General features: G+C 52.7%; 8 protein-coding genes across 8 annotated transcripts; 4 read left to right on the top strand and 4 right to left on the bottom strand.

Moving 5' to 3' along the window:
* Positions 1-19: 19 nt before the first annotated feature.
* BJX68DRAFT_223157 (uncharacterized protein) lies at positions 20-678 on the bottom strand. The gene is made up of 3 exons (XM_071038103.1): positions 441-678; positions 298-362; positions 20-186 (listed from the first exon to the last, which is right to left on the bottom strand). The coding sequence occupies exons 1-3, from the start codon at positions 569-571 to the stop codon at positions 122-124; spliced, it is 261 nt and encodes an 86-aa protein (XP_070905821.1). The 5' UTR covers positions 572-678; the 3' UTR covers positions 20-121.
* Positions 679-1317: 639 nt separating this feature from the next.
* BJX68DRAFT_10623 (putative GPI-anchored cell surface glycoprotein) lies at positions 1318-4702 on the bottom strand. Its single transcript, XM_071035830.1, has 3 exons — positions 4573-4702; positions 4408-4466; positions 1318-4361 (listed from the first exon to the last, which is right to left on the bottom strand). Coding segments are annotated over exons 1-3 (3021 nt in total). The 5' UTR covers positions 4574-4702; the 3' UTR covers positions 1318-1400.
* A 615-nt stretch (positions 4703-5317) lies between these two features.
* On the top strand, positions 5318-6548 carry BJX68DRAFT_223153 (putative oligosaccharyltransferase subunit ribophorin II). The gene is made up of 4 exons (XM_071038102.1): positions 5318-5529; positions 5604-5802; positions 5853-6137; positions 6197-6548. The coding sequence occupies exons 1-4, from the start codon at positions 5387-5389 to the stop codon at positions 6434-6436; spliced, it is 867 nt and encodes a 288-aa protein (XP_070905819.1). The 5' UTR covers positions 5318-5386; the 3' UTR covers positions 6437-6548.
* A 187-nt stretch (positions 6549-6735) lies between these two features.
* On the top strand, positions 6736-7566 carry BJX68DRAFT_260538 (uncharacterized protein; the record flags this gene model as incomplete). The annotated part of the gene is made up of 2 exons (XM_071043905.1): positions 6736-6988; positions 7154-7566. 2 exons carry the CDS (start codon positions 6736-6738, stop codon positions 7564-7566), a joined length of 666 nt encoding a protein of 221 aa, XP_070905818.1.
* A 110-nt stretch (positions 7567-7676) lies between these two features.
* BJX68DRAFT_273885 (major facilitator superfamily domain-containing protein) lies at positions 7677-10078 on the bottom strand. The gene is made up of 6 exons (XM_071047557.1): positions 9572-10078; positions 9354-9522; positions 9149-9302; positions 8659-9098; positions 8536-8570; positions 7677-8477 (listed from the first exon to the last, which is right to left on the bottom strand). Exons 1-6 carry the CDS (start codon positions 9758-9760, stop codon positions 7896-7898), a joined length of 1569 nt encoding a protein of 522 aa, XP_070905817.1. The 5' UTR covers positions 9761-10078; the 3' UTR covers positions 7677-7895.
* Positions 10079-10968: 890 nt separating this feature from the next.
* Positions 10969-12208, top strand: BJX68DRAFT_260536 (bZIP transcription factor; the record flags this gene model as incomplete). Its single annotated transcript, XM_071043904.1, has 2 exons — positions 10969-11044; positions 11100-12208. The coding sequence occupies 2 exons, from the start codon at positions 10969-10971 to the stop codon at positions 12206-12208; spliced, it is 1185 nt and encodes a 394-aa protein (XP_070905816.1).
* Positions 12209-12493: 285 nt separating this feature from the next.
* Positions 12494-14003, top strand: BJX68DRAFT_10577 (aldo/keto reductase). Its single transcript, XM_071035823.1, has 4 exons — positions 12494-12742; positions 12806-12956; positions 13015-13392; positions 13463-14003. The coding sequence occupies exons 1-4, from the start codon at positions 12729-12731 to the stop codon at positions 13982-13984; spliced, it is 1065 nt and encodes a 354-aa protein (XP_070905815.1). The 5' UTR covers positions 12494-12728; the 3' UTR covers positions 13985-14003.
* Positions 14004-16279, bottom strand: BJX68DRAFT_273879 (major facilitator superfamily domain-containing protein; the record flags this gene model as incomplete). Its single annotated transcript, XM_071047556.1, has 5 exons — positions 14004-15176; positions 15235-15375; positions 15433-15780; positions 15865-15932; positions 15989-16279. 5 exons carry the CDS (start codon positions 16277-16279, stop codon positions 14327-14329), a joined length of 1698 nt encoding a protein of 565 aa, XP_070905814.1. The 3' UTR covers positions 14004-14326.
* Positions 16280-17364: the final 1085 nt, after the last annotated feature.

The following is a 17364-nucleotide window of genomic DNA, read 5'->3' as shown; positions in this document are numbered from 1 at the left end:
TGAAAGGAAGAAATGTACCTAGCTAGGATAAGCAACGCAGCGCCATGCTCAATAAACAAGTACATACACATATACATACACACTCAACCATAATAGTACAGTAGCTAACCTCGTGCTAGGATCACTTCTCTTCATCCCCTTTACTTGGCACCCCAGCCAACCGCTTTGGCTGCTTGTCGCCGTACGCTAGAAGGGAAAAAACATTAGTCTCGCCTCGAAGAAGCAGGTACAATCCAGAACGAAGCCCAGAGTATCGAACTGAACTGAACAAAAACAAAAATCAGGGTCAGTACTCACTCCTCTCAAACAACACCCAGGACGTATAGAAGAGAATCGGTAGCGCCACGATCGTCGTCGTCCATCTGATACACGGTGTCAGCTCTCATTTCTACCCCGTACGTACCCCTACACAGTACTAGATAGTAAAAGGTATAACTTACCGCCTCGCTGCAGTCTTATACGCCTTCGTCTGCCGGATATCCTTTGGCGGTGGTGGAGGAGGACGGATATGGGGGGTTGGGTTGACCCGGGCTTGGGGTTTGGATTTAGGGGGTTGTTGTGGGGTGGGCATTTTGGTTCTTTTTTTTGTGTCTCTCTTCCACTTCTTTGTTTATTAGCCTGACTGCTTGAAATTTGACTCTATTTTCTGTGGCTTGAGATTTGATCTCGAAAGTGAGGTAGATGGACGTACAAGATGAGATGAGAAAAAGTGGTGATCCACGGCGGGTGTGGGAGGTCACGTGCTCAGGCTTTCGTCGCAAGGTCAAGGGTAAAGTTGTCAATTTTTGGTAACAAGGGAATTCAAATAAAATGGTAGGCAGTTGGCTCTTCAAGGTTGAGAAATGAGGTACTAGTAGTAAGATGAGGTAAAGTACAATACGCTTTATCTAGGTGTCATCACGTCCTCAAGTTCGCTGTGGCCTGTGCAAATAACACAAAAAGAAAGGACCTTGGAGAAGAACTTCGAAGTGACTAGCCGACTAGGTACTCATCTGCAAAAACGAGGACCTTCATCCATTTTTTACACTGTCGCTAGTGGGTAAAAACGAGAAATTTAGAGGACAAGATGCGAGATTGAATGCGATATGACAAGAAAACAAGAAAGGTCCGCCGGTAACATGCAAGATAAGAGAAGCCGAAACTGAGACGAAAATAAACCTGAAGTCGACGCGCTGAATAAAGTACGTATGTAGTTGTTGAAGTGGTGGTAGAAGTAGTACTGCCATGCAGACATCGCTATGCTTGACCCAAAGCCCGGTGCCCATGACTCCGATAGGATAAATCAAAAACAGGATTATTTAATCGAGGAGACGAGGAATGAAACAGAAGAGGTAGAGAGGTAGAGAGGTAAAACTTAGATGGTCAATAGCATCAAAACCAATCGGTGAGTGTTTGACCGTTCAGTTTTTATCAACGTTCATAGGATTGACAGCTGCCGGTCGAATCGGTGACTCGGCGTGGCTCTCGTTGAGTGCGGTGACGTTCTTCAGAGGCGTCCCCTTCCTCCGGGCATGGGCGGCACGAGCGCGTTCAGCACGGCGGGCGCGGTCTTCAGCGTGCACTTGGAATCCTGCTATCAGCGCTTGTGCGGCGCGGCGACGAGGTCGGCCTCCAGGTGTCGTCTCGGTAGAGAATTGCTCAGATGAGCCAGGGGTGGCGTTAGTCTTGGTTTCTGCGGATTTGGCAGGAGTGGAAGGAGGGCCCATGGACTGTGTTGCTTTTGGGACTGTGGACGTTTCGTTTGGCGTCTTCTGGGCTGTTGCGGCGGTGGAAACCTTTTGGACTTTGGGAGAGCGCGTGTCGTGGCCATGTGATTTCTCCGGGGTGGTAGTGGCTTCTTCGATTTCGGAATGGGGCCGTTTCTTTGACTGCTCGCGGGTTGCTGCGCTGTCACTGGAAGCAATATCCTCGAGCATGAACTTCTTCTTTCCAAAGCTAAGAGTGATTTTGAGAGACTTCTTGTCTGGAGACGAGGCTTCTTCTTCCGTGCTGGGTTCCGATGGCGGTTCGGGCGCAGGCTCCGATGCGGGCTCCGGTACAAGTTCTGTTGCAGGTTCTATTGCAGCAGGCTCAGACGGAGTAGGTTTTTCCGTCTCTTGGCGACGTCTCTTTGGATTTGGGGTCTCTGCAGGATCTTTAGGAGTAGATGCGGTGCCAGCTCGACGTCGCTTTCGAGTGGACGCTGGAGGCTTCGACTCGGCGACACTCTCAGGGGCAGGAGCCGGGGGTGGCGGCGGCTGTCCGTTATCGTAGAGGCTGATGAGCAACTCGATTTCGTGCAACGGCATATATCTTGTGACAATGATCCCTCTCGCGCGGGCCGCTTCCTTTGCTTTGAGCTTTGCTCGCTCCTCAGGGACATTCTCGAGGAGAAAGAAGCCCTTGATATCAGCGGGCACATTGCGATCTCCAATGCAGGGGGGATAGCCAAACACGCGGTCCGCTTCGGACTGGACGTATGACCTCAGACGGACAGGGGGTTGCGGCAGGTCTTTGTCGCCATAGGTGTAGTTAGGACGATACCATTCATACTTCGGGCCGACGATGACGAACTCTTCTCCATGCTTGTTATGTTGGCCTGTGTGTTCCCAGCCATCAGCATCAGTCCACGGGTCCGAAACTTGCACATTCTCTAAGAACGTCTCGCTCGTGGGCGGGGTTTCTTCGGCCTCGGCCTCTTCTTCTGTCCTTGGTAATGGTTCAGCAGCTTCATTGGGTTCAGAGGATTCAGAGGGTTGGGCAGGTTGGGCAGGTTCGGCGGCCTCAGTAGGCTCAGAGGACTCGACAGCCTCGGAGGCTTCGTCGGGATCAGCGGCCGCAACGGCCTCAACGGGCTCAGCGGGCGGAGGAAGCTCGGTAGCTTCGGCTTCTTTCTTTCTATGTTGCCCATCGAACTTGTGCTGTAACTCTGCAAACCATTTCTCTGTCTCAGGGGGTAAAACAAAGTCATCAGCCACTGCGGCCGCTGCCAGCTCGTAAATCTGCTTGGCTAGCGCAGCAATGTCGAGGGCCGGGGTAGATGCGGTTGATGTAGGGGGTTGCGGGCTTGGCTTCTGCCTCGACCGTGAGCGAACCTCGGCCGTGTCAGTGTTGGCCGCGTTCGTTGTCGTGTCGGCGGCGGCGGAAGGTTTGGCGGACGGTGCACGAGGACGACGGTAGCGCTGCTCGGATTCAAACGACTCCAAGGCGCGAGCGGTCGGCTTACGTGCACGTCCTGAGGTGCGTGCTGCAGTGGAGGTGCTGGTGGACATGCTGTTGGGAGATGTAGGAGCGTCCATCTGGCCATCAAGGCCGTAGTTGTTTCGGTACATCGCACTATCGTACTCGAGATGATTGTCATTCTCAGGGGGTGCGACTTGTGCGGCCTCATCTTGGGCGTTTCGTTTCGCCTGTTGCTGAGCAAGGATCGATTCCAACGACTTGCGGCCCACGTTAAGTGTTACCGTATTGCTCAGTCTATTTGAACGTTGAGGTGAGGGGTGTTCAGAGGTATTTTGAGCTGTAGCACTTTCAGATGCCTTGTCCTGACTAGGAGTCTGGTCAAGAACTCGGGATGATCGACGGTCGCGGCGGCGAGATCTAGTAGAGGTGTTGGGAGTCTCTGCTGGGGTTTGCTTGACAGAAGTGGCGGATTTGTTTACACCATTTGGTGTCTCAGCAGTAGCAGCTGCAGGAGTGTCGGGAGGGGGCTTGGTGATCTTTGCGCCCGTGTGGACAGCAAGCCTCGACCTGCGGTCCCGACGGGATGACTGAGGAGTAGAGGCATCTGCCGCTGAAGCCTTGGTGGGAGTGCCATTCTCCTGGCCCGCATCGTTGAGCCGAGTCGACATTGACTGTCTAGTCTTGCGGGTGTGAGACATGCCAGCGCCCATTTCAGAGTCTTTGGTTGTCTCTGAGGGTTCAGGTTTGACAGTGATTGTCTGGTTGCGGAGAGGAAGTTTTCTGGGGGAAATAGCACCTTGCTCTGTCTGAGGTTGACCAGGCGTGGCAGTAGGGTTAGATTTGGAACTTCCAGGAGTCGGGGCTTCTTGGGGTGTGTCAACAGCACTGGAACTCTGGGAAGTTGACAGAATCAAGTTGCTGTTACGAGTAGGTCTGGTAGACTTTGGAGTTTGAGATGGCTCAGAAAAGGCTCTGTGAGTCGGGGTTTCCAAGACACTTTTGGAAGGCAAAGTCTTGTCCTCTGAATGAATGGCACGCTGTGTTCTGCGGCGTTTTGAAGGGAGAACCTCTTCAAATGATGAAGTAAGCGGGGTTGGGGGAAGGGAATAAGATGATTGGGGAACGTTTGACGTGTTCAGTTCAGGGTGCGCTGTTCTCTGAGACGCCTGAGAAGCCCTAGACGAACTGCGTCGAGAGCGCTGCAAGAGTCAGTGGGGGCTGGGGAGAAGCTACAATGAGACTTACAGAAGTCAAGTCTGGCAGAGCAGGAGAGCCGAGCTCTCGTGTAACAGACCTGGCAACCACTGTGAGGTGTTGTTAGCTTGATCGAATTCATGCACGAAACCAGATGGGAAGCCCATAAATCCAAGATCCACAGGGGCCAAAGACAATGCAACAGAGCGTTCTCACTTTTTACATGCAGTGTTTGAGGGGTTTGTTAGGTCTATGTGCAGGATAACCCTTATTTGGTCTATAGTTGCCCTCTTGCTTTTGACCTAGTTCCCCTCTTAGTACCCTAATATCTCAAGCTATGGCGACCCAAGGACTCGGTATGAAGGACTCGACGGTTCGATCGGTAATTTAGGCTTGCGTTCAAATTAGGTATCAAGGGCGCTTCGTTCGGGGCAGACCTACAAGCAGCAAGACAAGTCAGAAATGAGTAACGGAGGGTCCGGATGGGGACCCGGGAACTCCTCCTGGAGGGCACAACTCCTTCCCCCACACCACGGCACTACTTACAGATGACTTGAATTGTCCCCGGTAACCTCAATATCCCAATTATTCTTTTCCAGATGCTACCAGAGCAGTGTTGGAGGCGTCAGCAGCCGGATCGCAGGGGTTCCGTCGGTGAGGCGATGGCGAAGCAGGCGGAGTGTCAGACGATTTCGCGGGCGCAAAAGTCGTCCGTAAACTAGGCGAAATCGTGATCGGGCATGGTGGGAGTGAGCGGGACGGTCTTCCGGGACGATCGAGTGCGTCTTGGGCGCAATAGTCGTTGGCGCGAGGGAACAGCGATGTCGAAAAACAGGAGGTCGAGGAACGATGGGTTTGAGCCCGAAGGAGAAGAGCAGAATTAGGGCTTGAACTCTGAGGTCACTGGACCCAAAAGCCCCAATCCCGCCCGGGCGCTTATCTTAGCGCTTCTGCAGCAACAACTCTCCCTCGACCTCTTCCAAGCTCCACGTCGCAACTTCATCGTCAGCTACATTCGTTCCTGTGCGCAATGCAGTGGTGGCAGACAGTTCTCCAGCTTTCTGTGCTGGCCTCGGCCGCGCTCCCCGCCGCCGCCGCCAGCTGGGGCTTTGTTGATGCCACCGTGTCAGTTCAGACCAAGGGCGCCGGCGTCGGCTCTGGATTGAAGCATGAGTATGCTGCTCCTGCTCTTTCTTTTCTTTGCTTGTACCCTGCTATATTGCAGTAATAACTCGACCGTTTTATAGTATCCCCTCGAATGGCGCCCTTTCCGACCCCGTTCCCCTCGGCAATTCGGATACTCTCAAGGTCGCCCTGACAGCGCAAGAAGGCAAGTCAGCCAAAAGCGCGCACCAAGTCTTTCTCCTCCTTCAAGAACCGACTTCTGGCCTAGACATTGCGTACCCTTTCTCCGTCAAGGGTAACGGCAAGTCACGGGTCGAATTGGTATGAAACGCGAATCTCCGCACCCCCGTTGACTAGCTGACGTGGCCTAGACATGGAAAGACCTTCCCTCCCAATTCCTCTCTTCCTCCGACGCTCTCGATGCCAGTATTCTGATCGGATCGTTTGGAGAGTCTCAAGCTTACAATGCGCCCGCATTCAAGCTCTCCCTCGCCCGCGGCCCCGATGAGCCCGTCCCGACTTTCGAAGTCTCGAGATATGGAAAGCTCCCTGAGATCCATCACATCTTCAAGAGCGACCCTCAAAGCCCTCCTGTCGTCATCACCCTCGCTTTCCTTGCGGCAGTGCTCGGCGCCTTCCCAATACTAGCTGGCTTGGTGAGCTCCTATGTCTTGCGGATGCGAAAACGTAAGCTGACCTGTATTCCTCCCTCTAGTGGCTCTACCTCGGCGCCAATATCAGCCATCTCCCGACAGCGATCAAGTCGGCGCCTCTTCCTCACGCCGTCTTCCTTGGCTCGCTCCTCGCCATTGAAGGCATCTTTTTCCTGTACTATACTTCCTGGAATCTGTTCCAGATCCTTCCTGCTGTCGCTGCTGCTGGAACTGTCGCGTTCATTAGCGGAAGCCGTGCCCTTGGTGAAGTTCAGGGTAGACGCCTTGCTGGCCTCCGATGAACGATTAGCAGACACCCAAAAGTTGCAGCGTAGAGTTACCATAGCTTGTTCGAGCCAGCGCTCGGGAGATACATGTAGAATTGCCAAATCAATCAAAATACACAGATACTACCAGAATCAATTGTACATATATTCAAATTCCAGAATTCCCCAATAATAATATTTGTTTGACGTCACCCTAGGGTGTCCATTTCGGGCTAGCCCGCCCAAACTCCGGCAAAGCAAATCCATCGCCAGAAAGTCGGAACATTTCATCCAAGCACTCTGCATCCCCTCAAATACAACCCTACAATCACAGAATGGGCTCATCTGCCTCGAAATCAGCGCGTTCTGCGGCGCAAGCTGCCGCTCGCCGCCAATACCCCAAACAACCGTCCACTCCTTCTCCCGCGACCACCACAGCTCCCCGATCCAGACCTCCGAGGGCAGCTCAACCATCACCTCCTTCTCAAACTCCTCCGCCAGCGCCGAGACCCGGTATTCGACCACCCGCACAAGGTCAGGGTCCAGTATACCAGTCCAAAGAACAGGCTTCAACTGAGAAATCAGCTGGTACGTTGCGCTCTCCCGCTTCCTAAGAGGCAGATCACAGCCACCCGCCTCCGCAACCACAGTTGCACCGAAACCTTTCCACCTTCATCGATCAGCCTACCCGGCCCCATTCGCATCCTAACTAAGCCCAAGTAAAACGGAACTAACACGCCCTTGTTTTCTCAGCAATCGACCTCGACGGCCGCGACCCCCACTTCGCCGCATCCCTCCGCTCCATCGGCCCTGTGACCCCCTCACCCACCCTCTCAAACTCAAGCACATTCGCACAAACTCAATCGCACCTCCAATCGCAATCTGCCCCAGGCAACAACCAATCAGTCTTCCCTACCTCTTCCAACCCCGCCCTCCTCGCCATCACCGCCCGCCAACGCATAGCCCGCGAAGCCGAGGCCGAAGCTGAAGCGATGGGGCAAGGGAATTTTGCGGGACGGAGGTATCTTGATGCCTTGACGATTCGGCAGGCGTTGCATATGAGGGATAAGCAGGGACTGCCGGGGAGGGAGATTGAGAGGGTGCTGAGGTTAAAGCAGGGGACTGTGGAGAGGTTAGGTGGGAAGGGGGTTATGGGGGTTCCCTGATTGATCGCTGATTGACTAGGGCTTTTGAGGATAGAGGGGCTTGGAAGGTGTATGAATATCCAGGCTTGCTGGGAGAATCTGTATGATATTGTGTATATTAGGTTCTGATGTGGGATATAAATGGTTGGAGTATGGGTTTTAAGGTTATGCTTGACGACTACCATCGTTCCTCTCTTTTGCATATGAGCAGCCAGACAATCATTGATTCATGGCAAACGCATTATAGTGACCTCACATAACAATAGCCATATCTCATTTCATCCATCCGTTCCATCCCAGCTCCTCCGGCTCTCCCACACCAGTCCAGCATCTCCTCCAACCACAAGCCATCACAGTGTATACTTGAAAAGCGGGGACTTATCCCCCATACTCAGCAACTCATCATCCGTATACCTCTCCCGTACCTCTCCCTCATCCATCTTCGCCTTGCTCTTATTCCCCCACACAAAACTCAGCTCAAGCGCCAATGCAACAAGCAAAGCCGACCCTCCAAACGCACAACTCAATCCAAACCCCGTATAATACTTCGGCTTCTCAGCCTCCAAATACATATAACTCCCGACAACACCTCCGATATTCCCAATACAGATATTAAACGCGAGACCGACAGCCCTCCGGCTCGACGGCGCAAGGTTATTCGCTGTCCAGGACGTTGTTGCCGGGTGGATTGGGTAGATGCCGATGCAGGTGAGGATGATTGCGAAGAAGGCGGGCCCGACGTTTTCAGCGAGTTTGCCCTTGAGTGAGATGATGATTGCGTAGCCGATTGTTACGAGGCACAGCGGGATGGCGACGAAGGGCATCCGCCAGTAGAATTTGTCTGACAGGATGGAGAAGCATACGGCGGAGATTGCGCCCGCGACGTAGGGCGGGACCGTCATTAGTTGGGCGTTTGTGTCTTCGAAGCCCATCTGGTATTATTGTTAGTTCGGTTGTGTGGTGGAAGAGGAAAGGGGAAGGAGTACGGACTGCTTGGGTTATAGTTGGGAGCGTAAATTTGGTTCCTGTTTGGATCCATGGTCAGTATACTCCATGATCAACCTCTTTCAGAGCAGATAGGATAGAAAGAAGCAAGGCAAAGGTAGCGCTTACCATAAGAGCAAGCCGACTGCGCCAGGAGAATATACGCAAGCATATACATGCGCCAGTTTAGCATCGTGGCCTTGATATCCTTCCACGATGTCTTCTTCTTCTCCTCCTTAAAGAGGCCGCCCTCCTTGATAAAGTGCTGTAGCTCAAGGTATCGGATTTCCTCAGCAGTAAGCCACTTCCCCGAAGAAGCCGGCGAGTCAATCAGGCAGAAGAAGCACATAACACCGAGAACCACGGTGGCAATACCCTCGAGCAAGAAGATCCAACGCCAGCCCTCCTGGCCGGCGACGCCGTGCATCTGTGCGATACCTGCTGCGAGGAGGCCGGAGAAGGCACCGGAGAGGGCACTTGCGCAGTAGAAGATGGCAATGCGTGTGGAGAGCTCCTTGGGCATGTACCAGAATGTGCAGAGGTAGACGGCGCCGGGGAAGAATCCAGCTCTGTGTAGGAATTGTTAGCGGTGCCTATAGAAGTAGATGGGGAGGCATACTCGAAAACCCCGAGGAGGATTCGCGTCACTAGAAGACCGGCAAAGTTCTGTACGATGCCTGTCAGGGTCATGATGATGCCCCAGGAGGTGATTAGGATTCCGAGGTAGATGGAAGGTCTGGCGAAGTTCTTGAGAAGCATGTTACTTGGGACCTCTGTACTCATTAGTTTAGTTTCCTGCTTGAGAGGTGGGCAGGATCTCGTACCAAGGAGCACGTATGGGACGAAGAAGACGCTGAGGACGATGTTCCACTGAACGCCCGAAAGACCGAGGTCGGTGTCGAGACCTTCAATCTTTGCATTGCCGATATTGGCTCGGTCCAAATGACTGATCAGATAGAGGACTGCCAGCATGGGAATCAGGCGAATGTCAACCTGCACGTATCTTAGCATATACTCGAAGCTGAGGGTTGAGGGCGCTGACCTTTCGGAGGAGCTTCTTTCTCGCCTCGGGAGGGTAATTGGTGTAAAACTCGGCATCCTCGGGCCTCAAGCCCAGGACCTGGAAGTTGTCAATCGCGACAGTGCGCGATACCTTCTCGACATGGTCAGGGTCGTAAAGCTTCTCGTCAAGGACATCGACGTCGGCCGGTTTGTTAGTGTAAGTCGCCATGGTTAGACACAACTCTCGCAGGTCAAGTCGCTGCCAGTGGTTAGACTCAGACTTAGGCCAATCTCTGCTAGATATATGTCTGGATAGCCAACTGAGGGGTCACCAGTGTAGCGTAGCAGCGGAAAAGGCAGCGATCACCACCCCATCCCGGAATAATGCCTCCCTGGGTGGGAGGACCGTTCCTCTCATGGTGTAATAGCTGCGCCTCATATGCAGCTTAGCGACTCAGAAGCTCATCTCCACAGCTGCTCAGTCCACTGCCGATGGTCGTTTCCGCGGCCAAGAAAACCCCAGCTTTGGCGGGCCTGGGGAGGTAACGTTCACGTCTTCATGACAAAGCTGGGGCGCTTGCGGGGTAAGGGAGCTTTGACTCGCTGATCCTGCTCCGCCGCGTTTCCAGGCGAAATCCGTTCGGGATCTCCGAACACGCCGCGTTGTTTTCCTTGTCGGGAGGATGTCTCCTTGGTCTGGAAATATATCCGTTCGCTTCCCATCTTATGTCGCTGACGCGGAGAATCCATTGCTGAGGCGGCGGAAATATATGTACAATTGGGCTTCTATACTCGTCTGCTTGGCTTTCCGCGCCAACAGCTTTAGGATGATCAAATCGTTCGACGAGAGCTCATGCAGTAGCTTCCTGGTAGAAGATAAGCGTCGGTGGCACTCAAGGTTATCACCGTTCGAGTCTTTAGATGGAAGGCCATCGAACACCGGTCTGTCTATCATTTGAGTAGGATACTACTGGCCTATACTAGTGACCTCTGTGCCGCTTTATACCACCATCGACTAATCTGCTGCCCTCTTGAACTCAAATGCATAGTTGCCTGAACAGCAAGGTAGGTAATTGTGGATGGTTAATCTATATATTTACAACCTGTGAACGAAAATGCGATTCCCGAACCGCCATTCCTTACATGTAGCTGAAGAGTGGCCGGACTATTGCGAAGTGTATCCTATTGTAACTCATATAGTTTCTTCAAATTAGTAGACTTCCCCTTTTTTCGACAGGACACCTCTGGTAGATTCTTTGCCAGAGGATACCTCCTACCTACGCATCGGCAGTTTTGACAAAATTCATTTCTATTGGCCAATTGATCAGAAGTGGGTCCGGCGCTGGCAGTTGAGGTCAGCTTCAGCCCACGGTCAACACAACAAGCCAGACACCCTGGCCAGGTCTCCAGGAGGCTTTCGCATCGATATCAGCCATCATGGCCGAAGCGCCCCCGAAAAAGCAAGCCTCGGAGCGGAGGAAGCAGCAAAATCGGGTCGCTCAGAAGGGCTATCGTCAGTTTACGCTATCCCCACTGCGACCGAGGCTGGTTGACTGACTCGTGCGCAGGAGAACGACAGAAACGCCGAATGCAAGCCCTAGAAAGACTACTGGATGTACACCAAAACTGCTTAGAAGACTCTTCTAATGATTTTTCTTCGACAACTGTGATAGCTTCGGAAAATGGACTAGCTACCCAAGCTACATCCGCAGCAGGAACAAACCCAACAACGCCTTCGGTACTGGCAGACTCATCTTCTACTGCTGGGAGCCCAGGTGTATACAGAGGAAATGAGATACACGAGCCAGCAGCGCATCAGAATGCAGGCTCGTTAATGCAGTTTCAGCCTACGCAAACATCTAATTTGCTTTTGAGAGAGCGAGTTTTGGATCAACTGATGCAGGAAATCGATAGCGTTGATGAAACCATATACAGTCGAATCATCTCGAAGGAGATCTCTATCAACCAGATATTCCAAGCAGGGCTGCGTCATGTCCTTACGGACCTATCGCACAACCCGTCAAGCAACGTTACACCCTCAATGGACGGGCTGGAAACAGCTCTTCGCACAGACAAGATTCTCGTCCCTGAAAATAGCATGCAAGTTCATACCCATGCTCTACCTGACATCTACGCCAACCATCTCCGTCTGAAGCAATTTACTGAAGTTGCCGCTTTAAGAGCCAGCGCTGAGGCTATTGGTCTTTCTTTTGATGTTCTAACTGACCCAGATGCCGAATCACCCTTTTATCGGGAATCAATCTCAAAAGATGCCGCTGAGACGATGGTCAAAGAGGAATTTGACAACGTGGTGCCACATCTCCGACCGACTATAGCACAGATACGATACAGTCATCATCCGTATCTCGATGCACTACCTTTTCCTACGCTACGTGGACGAATCATTGAGGCCTGTTCGTTGGAGTCGCCACTATTCGAAGAAGAGGATCTGTGTGACGACCTGGAGAAGGGCGGGCTCATCTGCTGGGGTTCGTATCTCGGAGGCGAGAACGGTGCTACTGGCTTCGGTTGTCCTTGGGATTATCGCAGCTGGGAGGCACAGCCATGGTTTCTGAAGAAGTGGTGGTTTTTCATCGGCGGGGAGCAGGGCGAGCTTTTCCAGCAGACTCGGTGGTGGCATGAGCTAAGAGGCGATCGATTAGTAGCTCCGTGGTGAGCGAGATTTCCATAGTCTGCATTGTCTTGATGGAAAGGGGCAATTATGTTGCACAACATAACCTTAGCTCTTGATGGCATTTAGGTAAAAAGTCACCGAGACGTCCAACGGGTCAGCCAAATGCCGCCCTTCATTCCGTCAGGTGACGAGAGCCACCCTTGCTCAGGCTGAGATGAGCAGCTGGGGTGAGCACTGGATCCGCTTTTGCTGAGGTACCAGCCTATCAAAAGGCTGATCAGACTTGATGCTAAGCCTATATAGGATTAGCCCAGAAAGGGCTTCGATTGACCCACAGGGCAAACAAAGACAAGCTTGCGGCTCACATCATCCATGTCCGATCTACATGGTACGGTGTACAGAATTGCAAAATCCGTGGCAAAATAGTCTTTGTGTCATGAGGCAGCATGGCTATAAAAGGGGGCATAAGCATCCGAGAAGCAGGAGGTCATAGCCATCAATTCGCATCTATTGCCTCCTACACATTGTAACATCTACTCAAACAATCACCAAAGTCAACATAATGGAGTACACCCGGTAAGTCACCAATGTCTTCGTACACCACGTTACTTCAACATGCCTGACTGACCTTTCAATCAGACTCGGCCAGTCTGGCCTCAAAATCTCCAAGGTGGTCCTAGGCGCCATGTCCTTTGGAACCTCCGACCAGATGAAATGGACAATCCCAGAAGAACAGGCATTGCCCATCCTCAAGCATGCCCTTGACCGAGGTATCAACACCTGGGATACTGTACGACCTCATACTCTTTCCACCAGGAGTGCTCCTAGAATCTAACCGGCCCGTATAGTCCGACGTCTACTCCTTCGGCGACTCCGAACGCATCATCGGCAAAGCCCTAAAGCACTACAACATTAACCGATCAAGAGTCGTCATTCTGACAAAGTGTTTTGGGGGCATCCCCACACCCGAGGACTTTGAGGGCGCAAAAACTGAAGAGGAGAAGCTCCGCATAATGTCCGCCAACGACGGTGTCATGGTCAATCGCATCGGACTCTCTCGCAAGCACATATTCGATGCCGTCGATGCTAGCGTCGAACGATTAGGCACGTACATCGATGTCTTACAAATCCACCGACTGGACCGTGACACACCCCGCGAGGAGATCATGAAGGCACTCAATGATGTCGTCGAGAGCGGGAAAGTGCGATACCTCGGCGCAAGCTCTGTACGTCCCCCTCCCTCCGGTTCCACCAACAACTTACCTTCCTGCTTAGTCCTAACAGTGAATGTTTTAGATGCACACCTGGGAATTCCAAGCCCTAAACAACATCGCCGCCCAAAACGGCTGGCACAAATTCATTAGCATGCAAGACTACCACTCCATGCTGTACCGCGAAGAGGAGCGCGAAATGCACGCCTACTGCCGCGACGCCGGCATCGGTGTCATCCCTTGGTCCCCGCTCGCCCGCGGTCTCCTTACACGGCCTTACAGTGTCACTAAGGAGAAGCCCACAACCCGCTCAACGACCGACATCTACTCTGACTTCCTGATCGGGCCCGTCACGGACGCAGACGTCAGCATCATCGGGCGCGTTGAAGAGCTCGCGAACAAGAAGGGGGTTAGTATGGCGAAGGTTGCTATCGCGTGGAGTTTGGCTAAGGGGGTGAACCCGATTGTTGGGCTTGCGAGTGTGGAGAGGGTGGATGAGGCGGCGGAGGCTGTAAAGCTGGCCAAGGAGGGGTTGTTGAGTGGGGAGGATGTGAAGTTCTTGGATGAGTTGTATGTGGCCAAGCCGGTGCTCTGGATGGGGGATTAGATAGATGGATGGCTTTTTGTGTTGTTGTCGATTGTATACTATTTGCTCATTAATCCCTGTTTATCTGGATTTGATCTGTATGGAGAACCTTCGCGGATGAAACAGGTTAGATTCAAGCATGGGTGACACACTAGGTGTGCTTGGAGGGAGAGCGTATTCCTAGTTTTTCGTTCGAGCAAATCCATCGTGTCTGGAGATAATCCCACTACCTCCAGAGCACACGTTGGCATTGGCTCTAGTGGGATATCTTCGGCGAGATTTGGCCTCTACCCAGCATACTACCTGCCCAGTAATAAATGCATTTTTCCCCTGCTTAGCAAAGATACTCTTTTAGTAGAGTATCTACTCAACCCTCTGCACAACCCCCCTCCCATCCTCCAACCTGGCAACCTGCACACCAGTCGCAGCCGCCTGATGCAACTCAACCCCAAGAACCCCTTCATCATCACCCTCCTCCCACCCCTCGCGCTCATCCTTAACCCTCCGCACAAACGCCAGATCCAGAATCAGAGCTACAGCACTAATCGCAACCCCAAAGTACAGCGCCGCACGATACCCAGCAATAGCATTTCCGGAGTCCTTTGCAATCTGCACCTCGACCGTCGACGCAAAGCCTAGACCAAGACTATTCCCGTAAAGATTCAATGTCCCGATAATCGACCCGGCGACACCCTGCTGGTTCCGCCGGACGCTATTCGATGCGATGATCTGCCCCGCTGTATAGACGAGGTCGGGACAGAAGGAGAATAGCACGACGGAGGGGAAGACCTGTGCCCAGTAACTCTGTTTCTCGGACACGGTTGCCATGAGTGCCGTTGAAGCTAGGACCGCGCCTGTCCCCAGCGCAAGGATCCATTGCGCTGCGAGGCGCGGGATGAGCCATGCGGCTAGACATGCTGCTGCGGTACCACAGATTACAAAAGGGGTCCAACCGATTGCGAATTGCAGGGTGGACCAGTGCCAGACTTCTTGCAGCCAGAGGAGCTGGTACCACAGGACGGTGCCGACGGTCATGTAGTTTAGGAGGATGACGAGGACGAGGATGGCGAAGGAGGGGGCGTGGAAGATCTCTGGGGGGAGGATGGGGTGTGGGGTTTTGTGTTCCCAGATTATGAAGAGGGTGAATAGGATCACTGAGATTATTAGGAGGGCGATCTCGTAGGGGGTTGACCAACCGACGCTGGGTGCTTGGCTGGAGTCTTGATTAGTTTCACGTGGAAGGAGGAGTCATGGATGAGGGGAGGACATACTTCCAGACAAAGTTGAATAGTATCAAAGCGCCGGTTCCTAGGCCAGCGCCTAGCCAATCGATCTTGCCTGTATGGAGGATCGTCACTTCTCCCCGACTAAGAAGCCAGAGGGGAATGAATATCGCAGCACCGAGACAAGCCCTATCCCGTCAGCTTCGTCCTACATTGAGCCCGCCCCTAAGCCTCCTGGACACTCACACAAAAACAAAGAACCACTTCCAATGAGTATTCTCCAGAAATGCTCCAAGGAAAAGCGCAGAGAAGTAGCCTCCCAACGGCGCCGAAGCCGCAAAGAATCCCAGACTCAGATTCCTGACCCGTCCCGGCGGGTTGGTGATGGCTATCATAGCCACAGCATTTGGCATGATAGCGGCGCCTCCGACACCAGCGAGAGCGCGCATAGTCACGAAGGCGAAGAAGTTGGTGCAGAAGGCACTGGCCAAGGTACATATGCAGAGCCACGCACCGCCTCCTAGCAGCATCTTGCGGTGTCCGTAGACGTCCCCGAGACGGCCACTCATCAGGACGAATGTGCCTTGCGTGAGGCTGCGATGCTTTAGTATAATAGGCATGATGTTGGTCAAGTGTATGCGAGACTTACCCATAGCTTGCGGCCATCAAGTTGCGTACGAGGGCTTCACGTGGAGGGACTCGCTGAATGTTCGCCCGCCGGCGACGCCGGAGAAGTTCACGATCATCTACTGAATCTTAACACGCTGTTTAGGAGGTTTACTATGTATAGATAGCGGCACACCTGAACAAGATTGGATAGAACTATCAGCGTAGTCACAGCTAACTGGCGCGGTCGATTTGTTTCTGGCAACGGCGCCCGCTCGAAGACCTGCTGAGCAGGTTGTGGCTCCGGCGCCGGTTGCGTAAGGGTGACATCTCGCAGCGTATCCTGAACAGCGTTCTCTGCAATGATATCTGCCGAATGTCGAGGACTGGTCCGGATAGGCGTGCTAAACGGATTGATGGAGGCCGTCAGCTCAGGTTTCAGAGGCTGAGAGGTCAGCTCGTGGTGCAGCGTTGGAACGAACGCCATGGCGACTGCAGGTGGTGTCCTCATACATTCACGAGATCGAAGTGCGATGAGGGGTACTGGCATTTGTACTGTTGAGTCAGTCACTGCTTACATATTCAGTCGGAACTGTGGCCGTTTCTAGGAAATCAGTCCGACTCGGTCTTTGTTCCGTCGGAGTTGCTCCTGGTATCACGATTTGTGAAGTCATCTCGAATGGCAGATCAAAGCTCAACAATTGTTATTCTTGCAAGACAGCAAAGATGAATCAACCTAATCAAGCAGGTTGGCTTCGGCCTGTGGGTGAACACTACTCCTAGTAGTACAAGAAGCATCCAGAGCGATGATTGACCGAAGATGGAAAGTGTGCAATGGATCCATCCATCGCTCCTTCCTCCAAGGGCCCGACTATAAAACCGTAACCCGGGAAGGTGCGACCGAACTAAGGTCTGTGGGCGTACCTTACCTGAGGAAATCTTTCAGTGCGAGGAAGGAGCGACCGGCATCCTTTCAAATAGACAAGTACGAACTCTGTGGTTGATCGCATGGTGACTTTTAAGTCTTGTACCCTTGACAGAGAGCCTCAGTTTGCATTTTATCTGCTTGTGATACCAAGATGGAAGCATTTTCTTGCCCCCGAGATGACCGCAAGCTGATGATTTCTGCCATAGCCCGTGGAGCCACGGCGGGTGGGATCACGGCTTGCCGAGCGCTGAAGCTCACATTCATTCATGAACAGTTTGATCAGTATAGCCAGGACAGTGTATGAGGAGTTTGGTTAGTACAAAAGGATCACATCTCTGTTGCTATTATTGTCCTTCTAGTCACCAGACGCAGCCATTGAACTGGGGCCTACAGAGAAGTGATCTTTGATGAGCTAATCTGTGGTGCGGCCTAAGCATAGTCCGACTTCAGCCTTCTTTCTGTCCGTCGCGTTTTTATTCGAGTCGTTAGGAAGCCTCCTTCAGACAATAGCCTAGACACCGAAAGCGGATCCATGTCCATCGGGTTCGTTTCGTCGAGAGCATACGCCGACTTTGCCATCTCTCTACGTAAAAGTAACCTTGAACGTGAGACTGGTGAAGAAGCGAAGCGACATAGTTGACGCA

This window comes from Aspergillus pseudodeflectus, assembly GCF_044049435.1.
Source record: "Aspergillus pseudodeflectus strain CBS 756.74 chromosome Unknown BJX68scaffold_1, whole genome shotgun sequence".
In the NCBI taxonomy this organism is placed as follows: domain Eukaryota; kingdom Fungi; phylum Ascomycota; class Eurotiomycetes; order Eurotiales; family Aspergillaceae; genus Aspergillus; species Aspergillus pseudodeflectus.
The sequence above is the reverse complement of the archived record's forward strand: the minus strand, read 5'-3'. Positions and strand labels throughout refer to the sequence as shown.

What these genes read in the sequence shown, in the direction of transcription:
- BJX68DRAFT_10577 (XM_071035823.1), top strand. An exon ending in GTATCAACACCTGGGATACT is followed by an intron (nt 12,957 to 13,014) that starts GTACGACCTCAT and finishes CGGCCCGTATAG; the next exon opens with TCCGACGTCTACTCCTTCGG. An exon ending in GATACCTCGGCGCAAGCTCT is followed by an intron (nt 13,393 to 13,462) that starts GTACGTCCCCCT and finishes TGAATGTTTTAG; the next exon opens with ATGCACACCTGGGAATTCCA.
- BJX68DRAFT_223157 (XM_071038103.1), bottom strand. Translation starts at nt 571, where the DNA reads ATGCCCACCCCACAACAACCCCCTAAATCCAAACCCCAAGCCCGGGTC. An exon ending in TATAAGACTGCAGCGAGGCG is followed by an intron (nt 363 to 440) that starts GTAAGTTATACC and finishes ACCGTGTATCAG; the next exon opens with ATGGACGACGACGATCGTGG. An exon ending in CTGGGTGTTGTTTGAGAGGA is followed by an intron (nt 187 to 297) that starts GTGAGTACTGAC and finishes TTTCCCTTCTAG; the next exon opens with CGTACGGCGACAAGCAGCCA.
- BJX68DRAFT_273885 (XM_071047557.1), bottom strand. Translation starts at nt 9,760, where the DNA reads ATGGCGACTTACACTAACAAACCGGCCGACGTCGATGTCCTTGACGAG. An exon ending in ATCCTCCTCGGGGTTTTCGA is followed by an intron (nt 9,099 to 9,148) that starts GTATGCCTCCCC and finishes ATTCCTACACAG; the next exon opens with AGCTGGATTCTTCCCCGGCG. An exon ending in GCAGTCGGCTTGCTCTTATG is followed by an intron (nt 8,571 to 8,658) that starts GTAAGCGCTACC and finishes GGATCCAAACAG; the next exon opens with GAACCAAATTTACGCTCCCA.
- BJX68DRAFT_10623 (XM_071035830.1), bottom strand. An exon ending in CTCTGCCAGACTTGACTTCT is followed by an intron (nt 4,362 to 4,407) that starts GTAAGTCTCATT and finishes TGACTCTTGCAG; the next exon opens with CGCTCTCGACGCAGTTCGTC.
- BJX68DRAFT_223153 (XM_071038102.1), top strand. Translation starts at nt 5,387, where the DNA reads ATGCAGTGGTGGCAGACAGTTCTCCAGCTTTCTGTGCTGGCCTCGGCC. An exon ending in GCAAGTCACGGGTCGAATTG is followed by an intron (nt 5,803 to 5,852) that starts GTATGAAACGCG and finishes GACGTGGCCTAG; the next exon opens with ACATGGAAAGACCTTCCCTC. An exon ending in TCCCAATACTAGCTGGCTTG is followed by an intron (nt 6,138 to 6,196) that starts GTGAGCTCCTAT and finishes TCCTCCCTCTAG; the next exon opens with TGGCTCTACCTCGGCGCCAA.